The sequence below is a fragment of the Tasmannia lanceolata genome, unplaced genomic scaffold (genome assembly GCF_043159265.1).
Source record: "Tasmannia lanceolata isolate RefF3 unplaced genomic scaffold, GAP_Taslan_0.1 ptg000037l, whole genome shotgun sequence".
Taxonomy (NCBI): Eukaryota; Viridiplantae; Streptophyta; class Magnoliopsida; order Canellales; family Winteraceae; genus Tasmannia; species Tasmannia lanceolata.
The window spans coordinates 17,461,413-17,486,961 of NW_027518714.1; the positions used below are offsets into that span (position 1 = coordinate 17,461,413).

Below are 25,549 nucleotides of genomic sequence, written 5' to 3' on the forward strand. Positions count from 1 at the left end.
CCATTCCCAAATGCAAATGACCATAATTCAAATGCAAATTGACATACCTCAAATGGACATAAGTCCCATTCTGGAAGATGTCTGCATGACCAATTCTCTTTTCAGACCTTTTGTCATAGGATCAACAACATTCTCTAATGATCGAACATCGATCACTGCAATGACCCATCGACTTATCAGATCTGATAGATAGTTGTGCTTCAGACGAAGAGTCATCTTTCTTCTATTGAAGAGCTTGTTTTCTGCAACAGTGCTGGCCGCTTGATTATCACAAAAGATAGTAATTGTTGACAGACGCAATTTCTTCAACGGAAGATCTAGCAGAAGATCTTTGAGCCACTCAGCCTCATCTCCAGCACTTTCCAAAGCAAAAAACTCTGACTCCATAGAAGACTTAGCTATTATGGCCTGCTTCTTGGATTTCCATGAAATCACAGCACCTCCCAAGGTGAAAACAAAGCCTCCGGTCGATCTAGACTCGTCTGGCTCTGAACACCAACTAGCATCTGAGAAACCTTCTACAACTGCTGCATAACCAGAAAAGAACAAACAATAGTTGATAGTACCCTTCAAGTACCTCACCAGTCTCTGGATTGCATTCCAGTGTTCCTTACCTGGATTGTTCGTAAACCTACTGAGCATCCCCACTACAAATGCGATATCTAGCCTGGTGCAACGCATTGCATACATCAGACTATCAATTACCTTTGAGTACTCCAATTGCTTTACAGTTCTTCCAGTATTGCTATGGAGTTTCTGGTTATAGTCATATGGAACAAATAACTCAGTCAGATCAAAATATCCATATGTCTTCAGCATGCCCTCGATGTAATGAGATTGAGACAAACCAATCCCAGACTCTATCCTCAGAACTCTTATCCCCATGATAGTATTGGCAGCTCCAAGATCTTTCATACTAAAATGTGATGAAAGAAAATCTTTCATAGAAGTCACAATATGTATATTTGTCCCAATGATCAGCATGTCATCTACATAGAGACAGATGATTACTGCCTTATCCCCATTCACCTTGCTGTATAGGCATCTATCAGAGTTACTGACACCAAATCCATCACTCCTGAGGACTTTGTCAAACTTCTCGTGCCATAGCTTTGGAGCTTGTTTTAGACCGTAGAGAGATCTTATCAACTTGCACACTTTGTTTTGTTGACCTTCAACACAGAATCCCTCTGGTTGTTGCATGTACAGTTCCTCAGTCAGATCACCATTCAGGAATGTCGTTTTCACATCAATCTGATGCACAATCATTTCTTCTATTGCTGCTAAAGCGATAAGAACACGAACTGTTATAATCTGACAAACTGGTGCATGAGTGTCAAAGAAGTCTATACCTTCTTTCTGAGTGAAGCCTTTAGCCACCAACCTGGCTTTATACTTCTCTATGGAACCGTCTGCATGCAACTTCTTCTTAAAGACCCACTTGCAACCAATGGGCTTAGCACCTTCAGAAAGATTTACTAGCTCCCAAGTATTGTTCTGGATCAATGAGTCCATATCATCATTAACAGCTTCTTTCCAGAGTAGAGCATCTCTAGAACTCATCGCTTCTTTGAATGTATGTGGATCTACTTCAACACTGTATGCCATAAAGTCGTCCCCAAAAGACTTAGCTTTCTTGATACGCTTTGAACGAGGCTCATGAGATTCAGGAATGATGGAATCATCATTCACTTCAACTTCCTTAGACATGGTTGAATCTCCATTAATAACCTCCTGAGAAGCTAGTAGGGAGACAACCTCTGGTTCAATAGACTCTTCTGCATGAGAGTTTTCTGGCAGATCACTAAGTGTAACCTTCTTGTCTTTGATGAACTTGTCTTCAAAGAACTCAGCATCTTTGGCCTCAATGATTGAGTTAGTGCCAAGATCCAGAACCTTCCAGCATCACTGTCTTCAGCGAACCCCAAAAATACGCACATATTAGCCCTTGGTCCAATCTTTGGTCTCCTGGTATCTGATATTCTAACATACGAAAGACACCCCCACACTTTAAGAATATCCAAACTAGGTGGATAACCATACCAAAGTTCATGTGGCGTGATCTTTGTCTTTGAATACGGAACCCTGTTCAGGATAAAATTGGCAATCAAGAGAGCTTCTCCCCAATAACATGAAGGAAGTCCAGACAGAATCGAGTGCGATCATCGATGAAGGTGACAAAATACTTCATACCTCCTCTTGTAGTGAAGCTTCTGAAATCACACGTATCAGAGTGAATCAAATCGAGACACTCTGTATTCCTTGTAACTTTAGAAAAGGGCTTTCTGACAATTTTGGCTTGTGCACACACTTCACACTTTCCAGGTTTATCACCCCCACATTTGGGTAATAATCCCAAACTCTTCATGTCTTGCAACTTTCTATAGTTAACATGACCAAGTTTATTGTGCCACAACTCCGAAGAATAATCAGAACCAGTGATTTCATTAACAACAGAAGATACAGTGCTCATTTTGTACATTCCATCAGTGGGGTAAGCATTTCTAAAATACACATTATTATAAGAAAGAACAGTCTTACCACCTTGAAAATCAAGACGCATACCAGCATCATATAGAAGACTGCCAAACACTAAATTCTTAGCTATGGATGGAACATGCTTGACATTCTTTAGAGTAAGAGTCTTCACAGACGTGAGTGTCAACACAATAATTCCAGAACCAGGCACATCAGTAGTAGAACGATCCGCCATAGCCACTTTCTCCTTTGAAGCAACATAAAAAGAAAATAGTGACTTGTTGGTGCACACATGACAAGTAGCACCAGTGTCTAGCCACCAATCAGTAGAATCTGAAGTACCCTCTACATGAGAGATTACTGCCACAAAATCTGAAATCTCTTCATTTCTAGTTACAACATTAATCGACTCATTAAGGTTTTTTTTGTTCCACTTCTTCTTGGTATTGTACTTCTTCTTTTTCACATCATATCTTTCCTTGTTATTTTCTGATTTTGCTTCTATCATATTGGCAATAGCCTTCTGCTTCTCAAGCAACTCAATGTGAGAACGGGTTCGAGCTTCATCTTCAATACGAATGAACCGCTTCAAATCATCAAGAGAAACTTGTTTCTTTCTTCTACGCATCTCCGTAGAGAAAGATATCCAGGAAGGAGGGAGCTTGTTTACAATAGCTCCAGCAATGAAAACATTGTTGAGCTTTATCGCTTTCTGTTCAAGCTTCAATACCAATTTTTCAAGTTCTTTAACTTGGGGCAAAACTTCTTTTCCATCTTCAAATTTCATATCTAGAAACTTGTCGATAAGATGAGTCTTTGACAAATTCTCTTCATCTTTTTATTGCTGCTGCAGATTATCCCAAACTGCTTTAGCTGTTTTGTTTTGACCATAAACATCTGCAAGATGGTCTGACAAACATTTGAGCAAATAACTTCTACAGAAATCATCATCACGATCCCAATCCGCCTCTTCCTTAGAGTTCTCTTCTTCAAAATCTGGTTTCTCCTCTTGAACAGTATAGTAGATTTTCAGAAGTTGCATTCCAAAAATCACTTTTCGACGCCAAGCATTAAAATCAGAACCGTCAAAGTTCTCAAGCTTTAGACCATCAATACCCATAGCTCTTGCAATATCCATCTTATACGAATAACGTCTTAAGATTATTGGTGCAAATAGGGGGAAACTATAAAATGAACAACTGCAAAATATAATTTTAGAGAAAGATGGAAAGATCAAACCGAATATAGATGATCCTCAATACATGTAGAGCTGTTGTACGTTCTCGAACGCTTCGCTTAAGACGTTATTCGACCCTATTCCGGTGCAAGGATCTGACGACCGAACCGTCTCCAGGAACATCAACTAAGTGTTAGTGTGCACCTACCAAACACTTTGAAGGCAAAGCTTCGAGTCTCTCTAGTTAAGCAAATCGGGCTCTACAAAAACACTTTGAGGCTTCTTGTGAAGATCTTAATCTCACAACAAAATATGGGACACACCCTTGGTTGGCTTTCCTTTTCACACACCACAACAATGGTGTAGAACCTTTCCCTTCTCTCTTTTTTCTCTTATTAGAAGCTAGCCAAGAGTCTCTTCATTCTTATGGAATCACCCTTAATGAGAGAACTAAAGGCATTCAACTAAAAGGAGAAAATCAAAGAGCCACCATAAATGGAATACAAAGAGTCACCAAGAAAGGCCCACTCTTTTGTCCTTTTGTGCATGACTTTTGGAGACCAAGGAATATGAAAAGCCACCTTAAAGCCTTAGCCCAATTATGGAATATTTGAAACTTAGATTTTTTTTTTAATAAAATTTGCCTACCCCAATCCATGGAATGACTCGCCAATCATTAGCATCTGATGATATTGGCCAAGTTCAAGAAATACTAGAACTTATTTGCCGTAATTGGACTATTCAATCGTCAATTGTATTATCATCTGTATGAGTATGAATTTTCTTCATCTAAATACTTTCCATCTGATATTCACTTTCTTGTGATTTCTCACATACATTTGCTTAGTCCTAGAATGATACACCTGATTCTTTGCTAAATGTGTAACAATCTGGACTGTCATAGTACAACAGTATACCTTAATTTTATTCCGAGCCCAAATCTCTAACTAATCCAGTGAGCTAGGGGTGTGTTCAGCTACGATTCTAATTCTGTTTCTTGATCTTGATTCTCATCCTTGGTTCCATTTTTTTATTTAGAAGATCAAAATCCTGCTTGGTAACTGACGCCGTATAATTTCTCAGTATCTCTCTCATGCCATATTATAAATCTCTTATGCTATATTATCACCACAAGAAGTCTACAAAAATATAGGGAATTTCATAATCCATCGAAATGACTAGGTCTTCTCATACAGGAAAATGACATCCTTTCTTATTTCATCCCACTTGCAAACAAAACACATGAAATAAAATAGCAAAGCCTTGTGTAGTCTGTGTAGAGTTAGTTCTTGTTGTAGAAATACCAAGCCAAAGCCACCCCAACCAGAAGGAGTTGTCGAAGAAGCACAAATAAACACAAGGAGGTTGAAGCCCTATTTTGCACACCATATGAAAATAGTGAGGCCCTTGATATTTGATCCAACGGCAGCCACTTATAGGTAAAGTGGGCTGCTGCTGTTGGGTCAAATATTAAGGGTGACACCTTTGTTAGTTGTTAATTACTATCAGAAACCCTCAGACACCATAAAAAGTTTTCCAACACATGTCAAGATCCATCCGTTTCTAGTTATTTCCGACGGCCAAGATAAAAACGAACCCAAGGTTCTCTCGGTTCAAATACACATTTAAATTAACCAAAAGAAGCCTCGTGAATCGGGCCAATTTAAGAGGCAGTAATGAAAAAGGAGGACTCTGTTGATGTCAAAAGGGTATCAGGGTCTTTTGACCACCCGATTTTGAAGTTTAGCCCTTTTTTGTTCTTGTTTTAAAAGGTGCCCGCAATCTGTATTTTCACTAAACATCGACCCGCATTCCATACTTTTCTCAGAAAAAAAATGGTAATGATTTATTCCCTCCTTTTACTTCCTTGGGCCACCTCCTTGTAGTGTAAAAGGTAGTCATAAATACTAAAATACATTAGAGGAAGGTGGTCCAGGGAAAAACTCATATCCGAACAGAGAGAATAACCAGCTCTCTGGCCAGCTATAAAAGCATGCCACTTGTACCAAAAAAAGCATCATTTCATGTTGGTTTAGCGCTTTAAGTTAATGGTGAAGAGCGAAATGAAATGAAATCTATTAGGATTCGAAAAAATTCCAAATTTCACCTAAAATGTCGAGATTTCATTAATGTTTTAGTCAAATATGTGAAACATGCAACCTTTCGGATAAAAAAATAGTAAAGTTTCAGTCGAAATGTCGACACTTCAATAGAAACCCCGATAAAAATCAAGTCTACTTGTAGAAAAGAGAAGAACAACGAAATTCCCTTAAAAATAGTTTTCATGATTTTCAAGAATATAGCCGAAATTTCATACCGAAACAGAAATATTTTTGTTTCGCTGATAAAGCCAAAATTTAAAACCTTGGTAAGAAGTTGTCTCCGCGAAGAACTTTAAAATCTATAGATATATTATAGCTACTGATATTTGCACTACATGTTCTGATAGACACAAACTCACCTTGTCTTTTCATTCTTAATTAGATGCTGATAACTTTTTGGGAATTGTATTAGCTAGCTTTTGACAGCTGGTTAAATAATAAAAGACAAGATGAGTTTGTCTCATTATCAAAATATGGTGGTGCAAATCTCAGTAGCCTATATTAAATGTATATGTATCTATTTTTATATTAAAATGGTGAGTTTGTCTCGTTATCAAAATATGGTAGTGCAAATAGCAGTAGCCTTATATTAATTGTACATGCAGTTATATTTATATATTTAATTATTTTTTATGAATGTAAACCAAGATCAATTCAGAGATGCAATTAAACGCACACAATGCAACAAGATTTATGTTACTTGACACTGCCTATCTCTTCCATGAAGGAGATGATGAGATTTTAGGAAAACACTTCCAAAATGGGATCTGGGTTCGAAAATAAAGATGAAAGTTACATTGACCACGACTCGGTCATTTCCACTGTTTTTGGCATTTCGTGGGGACTCATGCTCACTCTGTTGTCTTCCTGGGCATGTGTCACAACATAGGGTTTCACCTAGCAGCCCTCTTTCTATTATGTCTGAGGTTATGATTACAGGTCCTATCTTTCTCACCACTAGTCCCGGCGGCTTCACCCAACCCGTATGGGTCTGGGTGGTGCAGGCCAGGTCACAAATGACCCGGAATCTTACAGCAGGTCACTATTTTGTGAACCTAGACCCACCCATATGGGCTGGGTGGACCCGCGGGTCACCAGTTTGTTTTTTTTTTTCTTTTTTCGCTGTTTTTTTTTATGTTCTTTTATTTTGATTTTCACAATCTTTGGTAATAATGGTAGAACAAGATAAATGCAAACCCATCGACCGTAAATCGGTTTCCTATCACTGTCTTTGAAGGACAGAATTTAAAAAAGACAAAACCCGATCAATTTTCCAAAGACTTTTCAAATACACGTAAAAGCGGAATTGGGACACATTCTTTTGTCTCTTCCTAGATATCTCTTTATTGAGAATTTATATGAACTTAATGAATGAGCTAAAAGTAGACCTGGCATGCGGGTGGGCGGGCCGGGTCTCACCCAACCCGTACGGGTCGGGTGGTACGGGCCGGGTCCCAAATGACCTGGATTCTTACGTGTCACTGGCCTGGCAAAAAGTGACCCGGACCCGCAGGTCCACCCGGCCTGCCCGTAAATTACGGGTCCGGGTCACCAATCAGTGACACGTTTGAAATTGACCCGCGGGTCCACCCGGCCCGTCAAAACTAGGCCGGGCCAGTGGACCCCCGGGTGCCCGTAGAGAAGTGCAAGAGGTTTTAGTACCTTTTGGCCTTTTTTCCAAAAATTGTCATAACTTTTCTTTTTTCTACGTATTTTTTTCCTTAATTGTCATAACTTTTTCTTTTTCTATATATATTTTTCCGTAATTGTCATATTTTAGAACATTCTTTCGGTGTTTTTTTTAGTAATTTTTCTACTTTGGTTCTATTTTTCCGTAATTTCTCATTTAAAACTTTGTACCCCAGGATTATTATTTATTGCTAGCCACCCTTTGCCGATCTTTGCAAGTTTGCACCACGCGACAATAAGACAAATCTCTCAAACAGTCAACATAAATGGCTGGTGAAGGTGGCTAGCAAATTCCTATACAAATAAAAAAAAAATCTTAAAAATTATGTCAAAAATCCAGGTGACCTGCGGGTCGACCCAGCCAGTACGGGCTGGCTGCGGGTCCAAGCTACATGTCACTATTTTGTGAACCCAGACCCCACCGATATGGGCCGGGTGGACCCGCAGGTCACTCATTTTTTTTTCCTGTTTTAATTCCCACACAATAATATGCAATTCCTCCATAAATCAGAGTGCTAGGATCATCCTATGGTAATAATTTTTTGGGCCGAACCTATTTATGTTATGGCCCATCACATGGACGGTTTGGATCATCCCATGATGTGGTCCGTATAGTACTTTCTGAAAAACATGAGACTATAAGGGCTCACACCTTATAAAATCTTGATCATTTGGGTTTTTACAGGCACCCGTGGGTTTACCCAGCCCAGCCAAGTTTTGACGGGTTGGGCTGAGCCGAGTCAAATTTCAATGGGTCACTAATTTAGTGACCCAAACCCATAAATTACGGGCAGGCTGAGTGAACCCGTGAGTCCTGGTCAATTTTTGCCAGGTCTAGCGAAAAGATAAGGAGAGGGTGGAAGTAACAAAAACAAAGATGGTAAAATACTAGTGATTCCCTTCATGGAGATGACCTGAAAATACTAGTTTTTTTCACGAGCACCGGTGGGCACCTGCGGGTTTACCCACTCCTGCCAAATTCTGATGGGTTGGGCTGGGCCGAGTCAAATTTCAACGGGTCAATAATTTAGTGACCCAGACCCATAAATTACGGGCGGGCCAGGTGAACCAGCAGGACCGGGTCACTTTTTGTGAGGTCTATTTACCACTCTAAAATTGTAAATATTTTACATAATCCTAAAATGAAACTTTTGGGAGACTATGTATACATAGGGATTCACTAGACAATTTCGCGCGAAGGGCAAGAGAGAACTAGAGCTGGCAATTAAATGTGCGAAAAAGGGGATCCACCCCACCCCGGCCCTCACTGGGCGGGGATTCCCCGTTTTAAACGTGGACAGGGATGGGGATTAAACAAATTCCCAAGAGCGGGGATGTGGATGGCTCAGGACCCGCCCTGCCCCGTAGTCCTCATCTTTAAAATTACATAAATATCCCTATAAGTGATTGCCTTCCCTGAAATTGTTATATTTTAGTTTAGAATATTGGATTCTTATTTATAAGTGTTTAATTAAATTAAAAAGTAGAAACTTTTATTATAGAAAGGCGGGAATGGGGCGGGAAATTTTCTCCATAGTATACGAGGCGGGAATGGGGATTAAATTTTCCCCCGGGGCGGGACGGGGATTCCTCACCATCCCCGAAGCGGGGACAAGGCCGGGATTCCCCGATTTAAGCGGGGACAGGGACGGGGATGGGGATTGGAAAAATTCCCTGAAGCGGGGACAGGGATGGCTCTAGACCCGCGCCGCCCGCCCCATAGACCTCATCTTTAAAATTAAATAAATATCCCTATAAGTGGTTGTCTTTCCATAAATTGTTATATTTTAGTTTAGAATTATGGATTCTTATTTAATAAGTGTTTAATTAAATTAAAAAAGTAGAAGTTTTTATTATAGAAAGGCGGGGATGGGGGCGGGGAATTTGTCCTCATAGTATGCAGGGTGGAGATGGGGATTAGATTTCCCCCAGGGTGGGGGAGGGGATTCCCCACCATCCTGCGGGGACTGGGATTTTTTCTTGAGGCGGTGACAAGGACCGGGAATGCAACATCTGGCCCTGCCCCATTGCCACCCCTAGAGATAAAAAGTTAACAACCACACATGCTCACATTTAATCCGATTGTGTCTGATTTATTTAATGGGAAAATGACCAAATAGAAGGGGTTTCTTCTGACTATGACATTTCAAGAGGGCTGTTTTCTAAATCACCAATCAAGAGTGCATATGACTAAAATGCCCTTGACTCTCTCTCTCTCTCTCTCTCTCTCTCTCTCTCTCTCTCCCCCTATCAAATCACCTATTTGAAATGATTACATTTAGGAGAAAACAAATCCCAAAACCCACCTTTTTCCCTCTTCTTCTTCTTCCTCCCACCTACCAAAAAAACGTACGTATGAAAAACCCAAAAACCTCCATTTTTGAAACCCAAAAACCTCCATTGTTAGATGCCAAAAGCTCCATTCTAATGCTAAAAACCTCATTTTTAGATGTGAAAGCCTTCCTAACCCTTCATTGCATTGCACAACGCTTCCATTTTCAACAAATATTGGAAAAAAACTTTATTAGATTTGGAAATCTTAAAAATGTTCACTAGAAACCACCATTCCATTGCAGAAAGCTTCCATTGAATGGAAAGGTACCCCTCTCCCTTCTCTTTCCATTATAAGGCATGTTTATAAACTTGAATGAAAGTTTTTCATGTTAAAATACTGTCTTCCATTGCAGAGAGCCTTCAATCACTATTTAATCTTATTTAAATTACTTTAAACACTTTATAATCGTTGTTATTTTACTGTAATCCACTAATTTCTTAAGTTAAACCAGTATTTCACTACCATAAACCAGTACTCAAGTGGGTGTTTATAAGTGGTTTATATAGGTTCTTTGGGTAAGATTCCTCCGTAGTGGTTTATAATCGTAAGTAGTGGTTTATTAAGGGTTACCAGTGGTTTAGAGTGTTTATAATTGGTTTATAAGGATTAACAATGGTTTAAAATGTTTATAAATGATTTATACAGGGTAAGAAGTAGTTTATAGTGTTTATAAGTGGTTTATATAGGCTTATCAGTGGTTTAGAGTGTTTACAACTGGTTTATATAAGGTAAACAGTGGTTTATATAAGCCTATCAGTGGTTTAGACTGTTTATAAGTGGTTTATGTAGGCTTATCAGTGGTTTAAAGTACTTATACATGGTTTATACAGGGTAAGAAGTATTTTATACTGTTTATAAGTGGTTTATATAGGTTTATCAGTGGTTTAAGTTTTTACAACTGGTTTATATAAGGTAAACAGTGGTTTATATAGGCCTATCAGTGGTTTAGACTGTTTATAAGTGGTTTATATAGGCTTATCAGTGATTTAGAGTGTTTATAGATGGTTTATACAGGGTAAGAAGTAGTTTATAGTGTTTATAAGTGGTTTATATAGGTTTATCAGTGGTTTAGAGTTTTTACAACTGCTTTATATAAGGTAAACAGTAGTTTATATAAGCCTATCAGTAGTTTATATAAGCCTATCAGTGGTTTAGACTGTTTATAAGTGGTTTATGTAGGCTTATCAGTGGTTTAGAGTGTTTATACATGGTTTATACAGGGTAAGAAGTAGTTTATACTGTTTATAAGTGGTTTATATAGGTTTATCAGTGGTTTAGAATTTTTACAACTTGTTTATATAGGGTAAACAGTGGTTTATATAAGCCTATCAGTGGTTTAGACTGTTTATAACTGGTTTATGTAGGCTTATCAGTGGTTTAGAATGTTTATACATGGTTTATACAAGGTAAGAAGTAGTTTATAAGTGGTTTATATAGGTTTATCAGTGGTTTAGAGTTTTTACAACTGCTTTATATAAGGTAAACAGTGGTTTATATAAGTCTATCAGTGGTTTAGAATGTTTATAAGTGGTTTATGTAGGCTTATCAGTGGTTTAGAGTGTTTATACATGATTTATACAGGGTAAGAAGTAGTTTATACTGTTTAAAAGTTGTTTATATAGGTTTATCAGTGGTTTAGAGTTTTAACAACTGCTTTATATAAAGTAAACAGTGGTTTATATAAGCCTATCAGTGGTTTATACTGTTTATAAGTGGTTTATGTAGGCTTACCAGTGGTTTAGAGTGTTTATACATGGTTTATACAGGGTAAGAAGTAGTTTATACTGTTTATATAGGTTTATCAGTGGTTTAGAGTTTTTACAACTGCTTTATATAACCCTATCAGTGGTTTAGAGTGTTTATAAGTAGTTTATATAGAGTTACCAGTGGTTTTAGAGTGTTTATAAGTTGTTTATTTAGGATAACCATTGGTTTAAAGTGTTTATAAGTGGTTTATATTGGCTTAACAGTGGTTTATATTGGCTTAACAGTGGTTTATAGTATTTCTAAGTGCTTTATATGGGGTAAGTAGTGGTTCATATTTCCTTGTCATGACTTAGTAGGTCTTAGTAGTGGTTTATGTTGTTTTATTGAGACTTAGCAATGGTTGAAGTTGTGCATAATTCAAAAATGGGTGCATTACTTGTTAATTGGAATGGTTTTTTTTTAATTGGTTATTTTGACAATGGTTTAATTTTGTGTAAACAGGAGAACAGTAGAACGAAGAGCTTCTTTTATCTTACACGTCGACGGCTTTGTAAAGGATGCGGTATCATTTGAATACGTAGGAGGGAAGAAGTTGCCATTAATTGTGGGTCAGAAAATAAAATTTAGAGAATTTGACACTCTAATTCACAGGAAAATTGGGACTAATCGAAGTAATGTTTCTTTATCCATCAAGTGTCGATATATTTTAGACCCATATCAGATCATCTTATACGATATTCGAGATGATAACGACCTTGATCTGGTGATGACGCTTTTTGATAGTACGGTTATTAATTCTCTGAGCTTGTATGTAACTAAAGAGTACAATTTTGGAGGAAACAATTCTCCTCACCCTACGGATGTCGGTCTGCTGTATCGGTGTGGAGATCCTCTTGATGAAGGAAGATGTGGTGATAGATATACGAGTGATAGGTAAAATAGTTGATTGTTTACAATCCATTTGTGAAATTGCCTTCCCTTTATTGTTACTCACCTTTGCGCAGATGTCACGCCAACTTAAGTGAAGTTTATGAAGATCATATTTCTTACCGGAATGTTGGTGTCGCAACGATCCCTACCTCATTTGCAGACGCTTCGAGGCCGAAAATTAATTCTGTCCCTGCATTACCGAGTCCATCGGTCGTTGCTCGAGAAGGAAAAAAAAGAAGACATAGCAGTAGTCATAACATACATCGGTAAATTATAGTAGAGAGCAATTGTTGAGTGCTATTCATATTCCTTCCTTTCATTTATGAATCGAATATTTTATCTCTAATTGCTACCCGATGTGCAGCTACGAAGTGGACTTGAATCAGGATTTTGATGATCCCAATTTTAATGAGACCGACACCACTGAGACCGAGTTTGAGACAACCCACCCAAGCCAATACGAGGAGGAGTTGTCTAGGAATTTTGGAGGTGATGTTCATGCTAATGAATTGATTAGACCGAACGATGGCAGTAATAACGATGATGATGACTTTGGTGATGATGAAGAGGACTTCAGTGACAGTGAGGACATGGGTGATGAGCAGGATGAACCTACTAATTATCTAGGCAATGCTTTGGGAAATATGTATGAAAGGCAGCCGATGGAAGCAGATGAAATGGTTGTAGGGGCTGATGAAGTAAATGAGATTGTGCGACTTGAGGAGTTCACGGTTGGGGCAATGTTCCCAAATCTTAAAGTCTTTGAAAAGAAAGTCAGAGACTATGCAATCCAGCATCATTTTGTGTTTGTCCCACAAGAGAAAAATCCCACAAAGTATGGCGTTAGATGCAAGGAGCGTAGTTGCCCGTGGCGTATCACAGGGACCACTTACACAGATTATGTTAAGGTAAAAACATTTATCCCCCAACACACATGCTCAGGCACAGTGAAAGGGAACGATCATCCCATGGCCACTGCAAAATGGGCTGCTGAAAATTGTGTAGCCTTATTCCCCCGACCAGAAGACGTCAAGGCTACTTTGATAAGAGAGTACATCAAGGTCCAGTGGGGTATAACATTGTCCTATCGAAAAGCCCACATGGCGAAGGAGCTTATACACGAAATTAAGTGCGGAAATGTCGAGGCGTCTTACCGCATCCTGCCTGCGTATACTGAGGAGTTGGTAAGAAGGAATCATGGCACAATAATACGGTTGTGCCGATCCCGAGAGTTACGGCCAAGAGGGGATGATACTTTCGCCCGTTTATTTTGGTCATTTGGCCTTAGCATACTTGCAATCAACCGAACAGTTAGGCCCCTCGCCCTAATTGACGGGACCCATTTGCGGGGGAAGTACAGGGGGACTCTACTAGCCGCAACTGGGATAGACGGCAACGGTGGGTTATTCCCGCTAGCATTTGCAGTAGTCGAGGCTGAGACGTATGAAAGCTGGGTATGGTTTCTGCATTTGTTCCGTCATAATTTCATTTCAGAGGGTCGAGATGTCATCACGATTGGGTCGGACCGGATGAAGGGGTTGCCTAGAGCCATAACTGAAGCTTTGCCCAGGTCACACCATAGCTATTGCATCCATCACCTCAGTGCCAACTTCCATTCAACCTTTAAAAATGAAAAGCTCCGGAAACTCTTTATGACAGCTGCATATTCCCTAAGGGAGGGTGCTTTTAAGGATGCGATGGAGAGTATTAAAAGTCAGAGTAAAAGAGCACACCAATGGATATCGGACATTCCTAAAGAAAATTGGGCGAGCGCGTATTTTGAGGGATGCAGATATAATGTGTTGACAACTAACGCAGATGAGTGCTTCAATGCCGTTTTAAAGGGAGCAAGGGAGTTGCCAATTGCAGCACTTGTCGAACACACAAGATGGAAAGTTTGCGACTTCTTTCAGTTCCGTCAGAAGACATGTAGCAAATGGACGACTCGTTTGACACCAAAAGCGGAATCCTGGTTGGCGGAAGCACGTAAAGAAGCAGGTGCCTATACGCCGTGGCAGTGTAGTTGGACCGAATTTCAAGTAACGTCCAGGTATCACGTTGACCAGGTGGACTTAGCTAAGCAAACATGTACGTGTCGTATGTTCCAAACGATGGGAATTCCGTGCGGGCATGCGATAGCAGCCATGGGACTAAACCACCAAGATCCATACTGTTATTGGCAGGATTGGTATCTGGCCGATGCATATCGGAAGACTTATGATGGAGTAGTTTATCCCACGTTAGATCGATCGCAATGGTCAGATCCTTCCCATACTTTGCCGTTGGTATTGCCGCCAAAAGTAAGACGACAGCCAGGGCGACCAAAAAAAGTCAGAGTGGAGAGAGGACTGGAAAGAGGAGTGCATCATAAGTGCGGTACCTGCGGGCAACTTGGACATAATAAGAGATCGTGCAAGAATCCTCCCATCGTAAATCGTCAGCAAAACGAGGCTCCAATCGGGCCTTCCGCACCAATGGAGAACAGGTATGATCAATCTAACATGTTTTTTTTACTAGTCCTCGATACAACCCGTGTTGGCGTTAATCGATTCGTGCAAATTTTATTGCAGGCCTGGTCTATCCTGCCTGCCTCCGTTTTTTCTGTAAGTATGAATTGCAGGCCCGGCATTTTTTGGAATACATAAACATTTTTTGGAATAATTGTATGTTTTTTTGGAGTACATGTATGTTTTCTGTAATGGGGTGCTATAATTAATGAGAATTTTTTTTTTTACGAAGCAAATGAGCACTTACAATTGTCAAAACCTGAAAGCGACTGATCACAGAATCTACCTATCAGGTGCTTGGCCAGCATACGAACTACATTATCCAAATTATCATCCAAGAAGATAAGCTTAATACATCATATGTCAGTATATATAAAGCGTCTGAGCAAAAAAGTATCCATCATCATCGGAGAACTGAAGCCATCTACTGCTCTGTAGGTGGTGGTGGAGGATATGAGGAACTGGCAGGCTGCTGACCCCACTGACCACCGGAGAGGTACTGGTAATAGGTGGTCCACTGTTCATCAATGTGTGTATTAAGAATCTGAAAGCGACTACCCATCTCCGTGTCAACGTGAGTACTGAGCGCCTGGAAGCGACTGGCCATCTCCGTGTCAACGTGAGTAGTGAGCGTTTCGAAGCGACTGGTCATCTCCCTGTCAACGTGAGTAGTGAGCTTCTCAAACTGAGAAGCCATGGATAGCTGAAGGGCCTCCTGCATAGCGGTGAAATCCTGAGATGCCCGTGGTGCCACAGGTGCCTCAGTATCCTGATCCGCCTCTTCTTCTTCATCTTCTTCTTCTTCTTCTTCCTCTCCTTCTTCTTCTCCTTCTTCGTCTTCTTCTCCAGCTGCAACTTCAACTACTTCTTTGTTTAGAGCCATGCGCCGGAAAGACTTATCATCAAATGGAGCGGTAGGAATGATGGTCGCCTCACTATCCAGAGCAATGCCAAAGTTGTGGAAGATACACGTAAGGAGCATGCCATATGGCAAGGAGGCTCTGGACCGCTTACGTGTTTGGAACATAAAACGGAAGATGATATAGGGTAGGCAAACCTTGCGACGCTCAAGAATACAATAGATGAGGTAGGCCTCTAAGGGCCTTAGAGCATCGGTCATGCCCCCGCGAAGGGTGAAGTTGCTGAACATGAAGTTGTGAAGCATCTTAGCTTCAGGAATGAGATTGGAGGCTTTCACTATCATGTTGGATCTATAACTCCGGGTAATCCGACCATACACAGTGTCGTGATCAAGATCATTAAGTGAATGGATCCCATTTACAGGCCAAAAGTAATGCTCAAAACCATTGGGACTAATCTCAAGCATCTCAGCAAGTTCATGATAATTGAGTCGAATCGTTGTTTTCTTGACGCGAGACTCAATTTCGAAGTACGTAGGACTGATTGTGAGATTGGCATAGAAAAGACGTACCAATCTAGGATAGATAAGCTCATCAAGATGAAGAAATTGTGTCCATCCAAGAGCGTCAAACCGAGCTTTAAGGTCGAAGTGTTTGAGGACGTCGGGCTCTATGAAGCGTCCGGTGCGGACACCACGATTAGCCATTTTCGGCCATGCCTTCTTCGCTTGTGCAGAGGAGAAGTAGGAATTTGGAATAAGCTCCGGTTCGGGAGCCGGAGCCGTAGCTTTCTTAGACCGCTTCCTCGATGGTCCTTCATCGTCCTGGCGTTGGGTAGAACCTCTGATTTGGACATTTTTGGTTCGAGGCATCTTGAGAACAGTTAGGGAATAAGAGAAGTTGTAATGGAGGGTAAAACGGAAGATGGGAAACCTTAGATTTCTGAAAATGGAGATTATGAAAGAAAATGGAAGAGAAATTGATTATAATGGAAGAGATGACAAAGAAAATGAGGAATGTGGAAGAAAAAGAAGAGAAAATGGAAGGAGAAGGAGTGTGAATGGAAGAAAATTGACAAAAGGAGGAGGAAATTGATGAATAGGAAGAGAAATTGGGGGTTTTAGCAGGGATGACGCATTTTATGGGTTTTTGGGTAAAAAACAGGGTTGTGGAGGATGAAGATGATAAATTAGGGTTAGATTTGAACGGATTGTAAGGGAGAATGGTTAATGGAGTTAGGGTTTGGAAACGGTTTTCAGAGAGAACGGAAAACGAAGGGAGATTAGAAGAGGGAAATGAAAAAAAAAGCACGTTCGAGGGTTTAAAAGGGGTTACATAAGTGTCGGAATTCTGAGACTATGTCTCGGAATTCTGAGACTATGTCTCGGAATTCCGAAAGTTTTTTAAAAACCATCAGACTCGCTGCGTAATTCCGAGACATAATTCTCGGAGTTCCGACCACATAGATTTTACATTTTCCAAAAAGTCGAAGTTTACTGCGGAATTCCGAGAAAAAACTCTCGGAATTCCGACCAGGGTTGTGAAAAACCCATAAATTTACATATACTTTTTACGGAATTCCGAAAATAATTCTCGGAATTCCGAGAAATTTTTTTTTTGCTGCGGAATTCCGAGTAAATGTCGGACTTCCGACCAGTACTAAATTTTTTTTTTCTAACATAAATATCATATGTACCCTATTGTGCTATGTTGGATTTGTTTGACCACCTCCATTATGTCCATTATTTTAGAGCCTTTTCCATCCATCCTATCCCCATGAAAACAAAAAAAATTGAATTTGTTTCGAATAGTGTATCTCACTGCAAGCAGCATATGTGAACTCATGACCATGCGCAACAATCAAATCCTAATCCAACCAATTATTAGATGCCAAGGTCATGAAAGTTACATTCGATTTGAACCTGCATTGGAGTTGGAAAATGGAAGAGATTGTCTGATCCTTACACAATGGACAAATTTACACACATTACAATTTGGAACTGAAGAAATGGAATAAGTGGTCTGACAATCACCATAATAAATTACAATTTACAGACATTACAATTTCAAAATGATATGTCTCGAGAGCGTCGACCTGCAACAACACCACCACAGCCCCTACAAGTTGACAGTCGTGCCACACCGGCCATCTAAAAAATCCTCCAGTAGTTGTCTTCTCATGACCGTGATTTCTGCCTGACTGAACTTTGGCGGCACATCACGTGCCAGGCAATCCATCTCCTTCAGCACAAACAACCAACAATCATTGCTGCAAAAGAAGAAGACATCATCGACCAAGCTCGTGGAGCGCAAATAAGAGGCACAATGAATTTAAGTTTCCTAACCCCTGATTCTAATGAAATTTAGTACCTGTTTCTCTGTATGGGCCTCTTGTCAAGTTCTTCCACTAGAAACTTACTTACGTCCACCTTCCACTTTTCTAAGTATAGCCCCTCCAGGTATCGAACCTATGAAACAATCATTACAGGGTAACAGTTTTATATACTTACAAATTTAACGAAGGAAGGTGAGACTCGAACTCACCAATGGTCGAACCTCTGTCCAGTACTTAACATCTTTCAAGGAGTTGTAGATGTAGAACTTTTCGTCCACCATATCAAGGACCAGAAGAATCCAATGCTGAGGGACATGCACCGGGAAGAGGACTCTTTTTAGGGTATCCGGCGGGCATTGATTCAAGCGGCAAACGTACTTCTCAACGGAGTCGGGCCCGGCGTAGCCCTTGTCAGTTATACAATCCTACAGAAGCAATACAAGCAAAGTGATTCGTGACCAAAACACATTCAAAGCTTCCTAAAAAATTATAAAATGAAAGTTTGGGAATGAAAAACGATTTATTCTTACGTAGAGGTAGGTGCTGATGGAAACACAGGCTCTTTCTCCAGGTTTTCTATTCCGTTCATCCCGGACGTTCAGATACTCGCCGTATACGTTCATAAGCTACGTAAGATAACATATAGATATTAGAGACGAATATCACTACTGAAAAAAGTCAGTATTAGAAAAAATAACCAAAACACTTACCGGAGAAGTTAACCACGCTACGGGGTCGTTAAGAATAACCAAGTCTTCCGCACACATGTACTCGTTGTTGATCTGTATGACTCGGTGGCTGCAAAACTCCGAATTGTTTAGCATTTACAAAGGGTAGATAACTATATTACAGAAGAGCTTCAATCCAATTTACCTTTTCAGAAGTGCAAGAAGCGGTCCGAGCAACCGATGGTTTTGCGGCTCTGTCACCGTCTGTTTATTGTTCGTCTTCTTACGCCCAATACCTCTAAACGGCGAACTAGTGTATTTAGAGGCTTTCTTCCTTCTTAAACCCAGCTTCACTACTCTCTCAATACTCCAAACTTTCGGACCCATAGGTTTTACTGGAGTGTCGTGGATGGAAATTACTACCGGCTCTATTCCCTCCCGTCGGTCTTGGCTTCCAAACATGACCAACTGTTGGTCGTCCCCTCCATCCGGACCTTCACCTTCAACCACCTCCGGTGTATCCTGGCTGGGAATGATGACCAACTGTCGGTCATCCCCTCCTTTCATCACCTCCCCCCCTCCTTCATCTCCATCCTGGCCTTCGGCCTCCTGCTCCCCTTCAGCCTCCTGGTCCCCTTCAGCCAGCTTCCTCTTCAACTCAGCTACTTCATCTTCCAACTCAGCTACTTGATCTTCAAGTTGTCTTAACCTCCCCACTATGAAATTTAATTCAGCCCTGCTTATAGGCTTCTCTTCTCCATCCACTTTATTCTTTTCCTTATCAGTTTCTTTTTTTGTCCATCTTCTTCTCTTAACAGCTACGTTGCTCTGCAAAACGTAAATGTGAAGTTAATAACATATGAAATATATAGTTATTGAAAATGAACTATAAAGACCGTACCAGTAGACTCAGGGACGCTATCGTTTCTTCCTCTGAAATGTGAATGTCTTAGAGACGATCCTTGCCTCCAACACCTTTTCTCTTATAAACCTACGAAGATTAAAGGAAATTTAGATAACTTGAATACAATGACCCTATGTAAGCAAGAGAGTGATGTTCCTTACCACTGATATCGGAGTAGAACGTTTTCCGATCAACACATTCTCGACATCTAAGACATCATCTTCTACGACAGACTGCCGCTGTCCCTCTTCTCGAGGAAGAAGAGGATCGTCGAGATTGTCTACATCATCTGCTACGATGGATAAGAGACTCTCTTCTTCAGGAATAGGTAGTAAGCACTTCAGAACCTGAAATCGAATAGTTCATTTCGGTTAGAATAAGTGAGACCTAGAGGAGTACAGAAGCTTTATGTCTCACCTCCTTCTTCTTTAGCTTCCTATCACGGATCAGGGTAATGACGGTTGTCTGCTCCTTCATCCGTGTATCGATCCTCGAGGTCCACTTCAATAGGCGTGGACGCGCATCTGGAACTGAAGGTTCCCACAGGGTAGTATGCTCGAATAGCCACACCTGGAATGAAGACGTACGATGATTAGAGAACAAAAATTTAACTTACATATCACTTATATGGTACATACTATATGTACTCTTTACCTGTAGCAGAATAGCACAACCGTTGATATATCCCATCCCCTTCTTCGAATATGAATCCAATGACTCTATGAGGAAGTCATAGACAGGGTATGCCCAACCAATTCTTCTGATGGTCTCTGCTTCTAAGTAGGGGAAAATGCAGGATTTCGTCTTGTGATCCGTGGCGTCGGCATGTGCAAAAAGCACAGAGCAGCAGAGGAGTAGCAAGACATGTCTGACTGTCGCCTGGATCGATAAAATCTCGTCCGACATGGACTCTGCCCTAATAACCTTCGCAATCTCAGCGAATCTTGCCGTTGGACTGCCAAACCTCCAACCTTCGACCTCTTCCGTCGAATGCCAGTCTATCCTTATTCTATCCCCTTTAAGGCTTAGACCTAATGCTAATGCTACATCCTTAACCTCAAAGGGGACTACGATGCCGCTTACTCTAAATGCCCTGGACTTGGGTATCCAGGATCGCACGAGGGTGGTCAAAATTGCCTTGTGCAATTTTACACCTTCTAGGTTAAGCAAGCCTCCAAATGGGCTTCTACTTAGGATATCAGTATGTACATTCCTCAACTGCAGGGACTGGAAGAAGTCGTAAAACTTGGAGGGGCAGCATCTTGACGTAACATAAGACGGCTGGAAAATAAAGCATTATTAGATATATATATAGCACATTATCAGAAATACAACACTTAAAAGAATAACAGGAGGCATTACCATGATTTCACGAGATGATTACTATATGCAAAAGATGAATATGAATCCAAATAATCAGATGTGGACCTGTTCAAACACAATGTGAGGAAACAAATTAACAAATATCCATTTAATTTCTTAGAAGCCTATTAGGGTGTTGAGCAAATCTCTAAGGAGAATTAAACCCCTAATTTATCTATTAAACCATTGTTAACATGAAAAATTAGGGGTTTAAACACCTGATTGCTCGCAAACTCAAACCCAATATACCACTGAAATGTCTATTCTATTTTTTAATAGCCTAGTAGGGTGCTGACCAAATCACTACGGAGAATAAACCCCTAATTTATCAATTAAATCACTGTTAACATAAAAAAGTAAGGGTTTAAACAACTGATTTGTAACAAATTCAGCCCCTATAAAGCAATGACATGTCCATTCATTTTATTACAAGCCTATTAGGGTGTTGAGCAAATCATTATGGAGAATAAACTCGTCATTTCTCAATTAAACCACTAATTTCTCCTAAATTAGGTTTTTAAACCACCAATAGTTAGTTCAAACACCTTATTTATCAATTAAACGACTGATTTCTCACAAATTAGGTGTTTCAACAAATAATTTCTCAGAAATTAGGAGTTTAAACCACCGATTTCTCAGAAATTAGGTGTTTAAACCACTGCTTTCTAACAAATTAGGGGATTATAACCATCAATAGTTACTTCAAATCCCTCATTTATCAATTAAATCACTGAGATTGGTTTAAACCACTGATTTTTCATAACCCTAACTGAGAAAACGACTAAATCACTGACTTATCAAAACCCTAAATGACAAAACCACATAGAGACTGAAAGGGAGAGAGTGACAGTGAGAGAAATGGGTTACCAACCTGTGAGATTTGCCGCTGAGATTTCCCGCTGAGATTTGCCGCTCAGATTTACCTAGAGAGAGAAACAGAGAGGCCGAGAGATAGAGAGAGAGAGAGAGAGAGAGTAAACAGTGGAAAGTAAAAAGTAAAAAAAAAAATTAAGAGAGTAAAAACAGAGGGAGAGAAAGAGAGTAAAGTTAAAACCGTGTTTTTTAACTAAGGGTATTTCCGTCCCATGGTCATCCAAACCAGTCAACATCACTTCTGTTTGGTGATTTAGAAAACAGCCCTTTTGAAATGTCATTCTCAGTAGAAACCGCTTCTATTTGGTCATTTTCCCTTATTTAATTCATTTGAGGTGAGGTGAGGTGACTGCTTTCTCCCCCGCTGCCAATACTTTTTTGTCTACTGATATTGGCACTACCATGTTTCAATAATTGCACAAACTCAGCTTCTCTTTTATTTTTGAATTTGCTACTGAAAACTTTTTGATAACAGTAACAGCCTTTGACAGCTGTATAAACAATAAAACAAAGTATGACAAGATAAGTTAGTGCAATTATCAAAACAAAGTAGTGAATGGTGTGGAACCACTATGCATGGACTATCATGCAGCAATAATGTTGATTGGACAATCCAAATTTCATAACATGAGGATTAAAATAATTTGGATGGTTGCCGGTAAATTTTTTATCCTAGGAGCTTTTTAATCCCAACAGTGAAGTCAACAGAATTTGCTAGGTTTTTTTTCCCTATAATTCCTAAAATTCCCGCCAAAATTTAGGGGTGTGATTACCAAATATAAGAAGGGAGGAGAGAGAGAGATAAGACATCATTCCCTAGAAAAGAAAAAGAGGAGACAAGAAGTCAATATCATACTCATAAGCAATCATTACAAGAGTGGGATTAAAAAAATTACAGTGCTAAAAGGCAACCAAACATTGGATGGGACGAAAATTTGACTAAAATCTTCCTAGGTTTTAAATGTTACTGCCAACCAAACAGACCAAGGCGGCGAATATTTAACTTCCCTTAGAAAATGTTAGCATGGGACCACATCCCATCCCCTTCTTGGGTCACGTGGTATCATTTGTCACCGCCCCCCACCTTGGAACTTTATATGGCTGATGACTTGTAGAATCCCCACCGACTCTTGCGCCCGAGTCTGGGTTGACTCGGAGTTGCAAGGAGGGCAGGGTATGATGACATGAGTAGAGACAACTAAGAAGTATACTACACCTATTCTTCCATAAACCAGCTGAGGGTCAGTGTGTGAGAACTGATCACAATTTCTATGACTCGTTTCTAGACAGCCGAGTCGACTCCTGAGAATCATCTGAGTCAGGAAGAATACAATTATCTGTGGCACACTCATGAAGGCATTTTCCATGGATTCGATGAAGATACACATTTTGTATCTATGCAAGACCTTCCAAAAGAAAGTTGAGGAAAAAGACTAATCTTTTTCTGGCCTCTTCGAGTTGGCCTGATCTATGGGACCCATGACTATATTGGTTTCAATTCTAAAACAAAGCTGTCAAAAGCTAACCAAATAAAGTTACAAATGGCATTATAAAAAACAAAGGGTTAGGGTATCAACCTAGTACGATGGTATAGTGTCCAAGCAAATCTTGTATTAGCAAACAATGTCTCACTGAAACCAAGAAGCCTCTTTTTTTACTTGGGACACACAGCTCTAGTGTCTCTATCACTGCGAATTAATCATTTCCCCATGAAATGATATATTAATTCGCCCCCATTTCTTCCTCAGACCACCCCCTTCTAGTGCAAAAAGAGTAGTCATAAATTCACTTGAAGGGGTGGCTCGGGAAACAAGATGGGGGGAATTTATCACTCCTAATGACTTAATAGCACTTATTATGGGTCCTATATGTCTCTTTTTGGTCGATATAAAATATGTAACAGGTTTCTACTCTGCTTAGAAAGCTAGTTCTTTTCATTAACTGGAGAGAGAGAGAGAGAGAGAGAGAGAGAGAGAGAGAGAGAGAGAGAGAGAGAGAGAGAGAGAGATGGAGGGAGGAGGAGGAGGAGAGAGTGTGGCAACGTTGAAAAATACACCAACTTGGGCTGTGGCCGCTGTCTGCTCAGTCATTGTCGCCATTTCGCTCGCTGTGGAGAGGATCCTTTATTTTCTTGGAGAGGCATGCATATCATTTCTGTCCGATTCTTAGCTTTCTAGAACTTCTCACTCTGAAGACTTAGCTGTTTTTAATGTGTATTCATCTTGCAGTATTTGAAAAAGGACAAGAAGCCTCTTCTTGAAGCCTTACAAAAAGTAAAGGAAGGTTTACATCTCTCTCTCTCCCTTACATATAATACTCAACTGGGTTTTCATTTTATCTAGTTCACACAATTCCATCATATTTTTTGCTTTCTGTAGTTAAACAACTCGAAATCTTGAATCCAAAGTGGGTTTGAGTCGAATCACCTGGAACGAGTACACAACTCAAAAAAATAAGCACGTTTTTCTATTAATATATTAATGTTTAAAGCCTAATGTTTATATTTCTTATTTTGAACACTTCAATTATGCAATACATAGTGATTTAGAATAGTTTATAAACTAACGAAGTGATTGCAGGTTCAAAAATTCAAGTGAGTACTTTGTTTTGTTTTATTTTTTTACATAAAACTCAAGAGTTTTTGGCCAATCAATTTTACTAGGAGTCGAGTCAACTCAGAACTCGTCTGAGTTGACTCAACAAGATCAGTCCTTGCAACTAGTGAGTTGTTTCCTCTAGAATTCAGTGGCCCAGTAATTCGAAACTCAGTCATCAATTATGTTCCGATAGGGGTTTTGTTATGCTCATTGTAATGGAAAATTTCAATGTTTAATCTGATGTGGTGTTTCGGTGTGTAAAAGACACTAATGTAACGGTCCTAAGTGGGAGCCCGCCTATGTATGAGACTGGGTGGGACCCAGCTTGGTATGGGACAGGTTTAAAGGGCCTTGCCTAACACGTTTCATCAGTTCTGGAGCTTTTGGCGTATTGGTAAGGTACCTAACATTTGGTATCATAGTAGCCATCACGTACCGTGTTCGAGTCACGGAAGGGGTGACCTGTGAAAAGGGCTACCTGGAAAGGCCAGATTGAAAGCTGTCACAGAGTGGGCCGCCGAGGACGGTGGGAGCGGAAGCATGGTGGTATGTTACGATCCTAAGTGGGGGCCTGCCTATGTATGGGACCCAGCCTGGGATGGGACAGGTTTAAAGGGCCTTGCCTAACGCGTTCCATCAGCTCTGGAGCTTTTGGCGTATTGGTAAGGTACCTAACAACTAAACTGATGGGATTTTTGTTTTGGCAAAAAATTATAACCTAAAACATCTACCATGTGCATGAAATTAACTCTTGATGGGTTTAATTAGGGAAATGATTCCCCCACCACAAAAAAATAAAATAAATAAAAATAAACGGTTTCTGTGAAAATGGTTCACTGCTTGAGGATAAATTCAAGCAGTCTTCTTTTTTTTTTTTCTCTCAACTTAAAACATCTACCATGGGCATGAAATTAACTCTTGTGGGGTTTAATTAGGGAAATGATATCCAGCCCCCTCCCCCGTGGCAAAAAAAAAAAGGGTTTTTGTGAGAATGGTTCACTGGTTGAGGATAAATTCACCCCTTT

At 40.1% G+C, this 25,549-nt stretch overlaps 3 protein-coding genes and 1 long non-coding RNA gene across 4 annotated transcripts in view; 1 reads left to right on the forward strand and 3 right to left on the reverse strand.

Moving 5' to 3' along the window:
* Window positions 1-17,686: 17,686 nt before the first annotated feature.
* On the reverse strand, window positions 17,687-18,983 carry LOC143862518 (uncharacterized). The gene is made up of 4 exons (XM_077373581.1): window positions 18,831-18,983; window positions 18,651-18,746; window positions 18,330-18,545; window positions 17,687-18,253 (listed from the first exon to the last, which is right to left on the reverse strand). The coding sequence occupies exons 1-4, from the start codon at window positions 18,942-18,944 to the stop codon at window positions 18,149-18,151; spliced, it is 531 nt and encodes a 176-aa protein (XP_077229696.1). The 5' UTR covers window positions 18,945-18,983; the 3' UTR covers window positions 17,687-18,148.
* Window positions 18,984-19,737: 754 nt separating this feature from the next.
* On the reverse strand, window positions 19,738-20,752 carry LOC143861278 (uncharacterized). Its single transcript, XM_077372219.1, has 4 exons — window positions 20,347-20,752; window positions 20,110-20,262; window positions 19,854-20,039; window positions 19,738-19,779 (listed from the first exon to the last, which is right to left on the reverse strand). The coding sequence occupies exons 1-4, from the start codon at window positions 20,596-20,598 to the stop codon at window positions 19,738-19,740; spliced, it is 633 nt and encodes a 210-aa protein (XP_077228334.1). The 5' UTR covers window positions 20,599-20,752.
* Window positions 20,753-20,784: 32 nt separating this feature from the next.
* LOC143859943 (uncharacterized) lies at window positions 20,785-21,971 on the reverse strand. Its single transcript, XR_013239520.1, has 3 exons — window positions 21,926-21,971; window positions 21,055-21,120; window positions 20,785-20,973 (listed from the first exon to the last, which is right to left on the reverse strand). It is a non-coding gene; the product is annotated as an uncharacterized LOC143859943 (long non-coding RNA).
* Window positions 21,972-23,876: 1,905 nt separating this feature from the next.
* The window catches only part of LOC143861170 (MLO-like protein 1), a 40,439-nt gene continuing 38,766 nt past the window's right edge, over window positions 23,877-25,549 (forward strand). Inside the window, exons 1-2 of the mRNA XM_077372098.1 lie at window positions 23,877-24,066; window positions 24,156-24,210. Coding sequence (XP_077228213.1) covers window positions 23,935-24,066; window positions 24,156-24,210 — 187 coding nt within the window. The 5' untranslated portion in view covers window positions 23,877-23,934. The remainder of the gene's footprint in view (window positions 24,067-24,155; window positions 24,211-25,549) is intronic.

Bases quoted from the DNA above. Each gene is read 5' to 3' on its own strand.
- LOC143862518 (XM_077373581.1), bottom strand. From the start codon at position 18,944: ATGCTAAACAATTCGGAGTTTTGCAGCCACCGAGTCATACAGATCAAC. The intron at 18,747-18,830 runs GTAAGTGTTTTG...TATCTTACGTAG, and splicing joins TAGCGTGGTTAACTTCTCCG to CTTATGAACGTATACGGCGA. The intron at 18,546-18,650 runs GTAAGAATAAAT...TTGCTTCTGTAG, and splicing joins CCATCAGCACCTACCTCTAC to GATTGTATAACTGACAAGGG.
- LOC143861278 (XM_077372219.1), bottom strand. From the start codon at position 20,598: ATGTCGGACGAGATTTTATCGATCCAGGCGACAGTCAGACATGTCTTG. The intron at 20,263-20,346 runs GTAAAGAGTACA...TCTTCATTCCAG, and splicing joins GTTGTGCTATTCTGCTACAG to GTGTGGCTATTCGAGCATAC. The intron at 19,780-19,853 runs GTAAGGAACATC...TAATCTTCGTAG, and splicing joins GTTCTACTCCGATATCAGTG to GTTTATAAGAGAAAAGGTGT.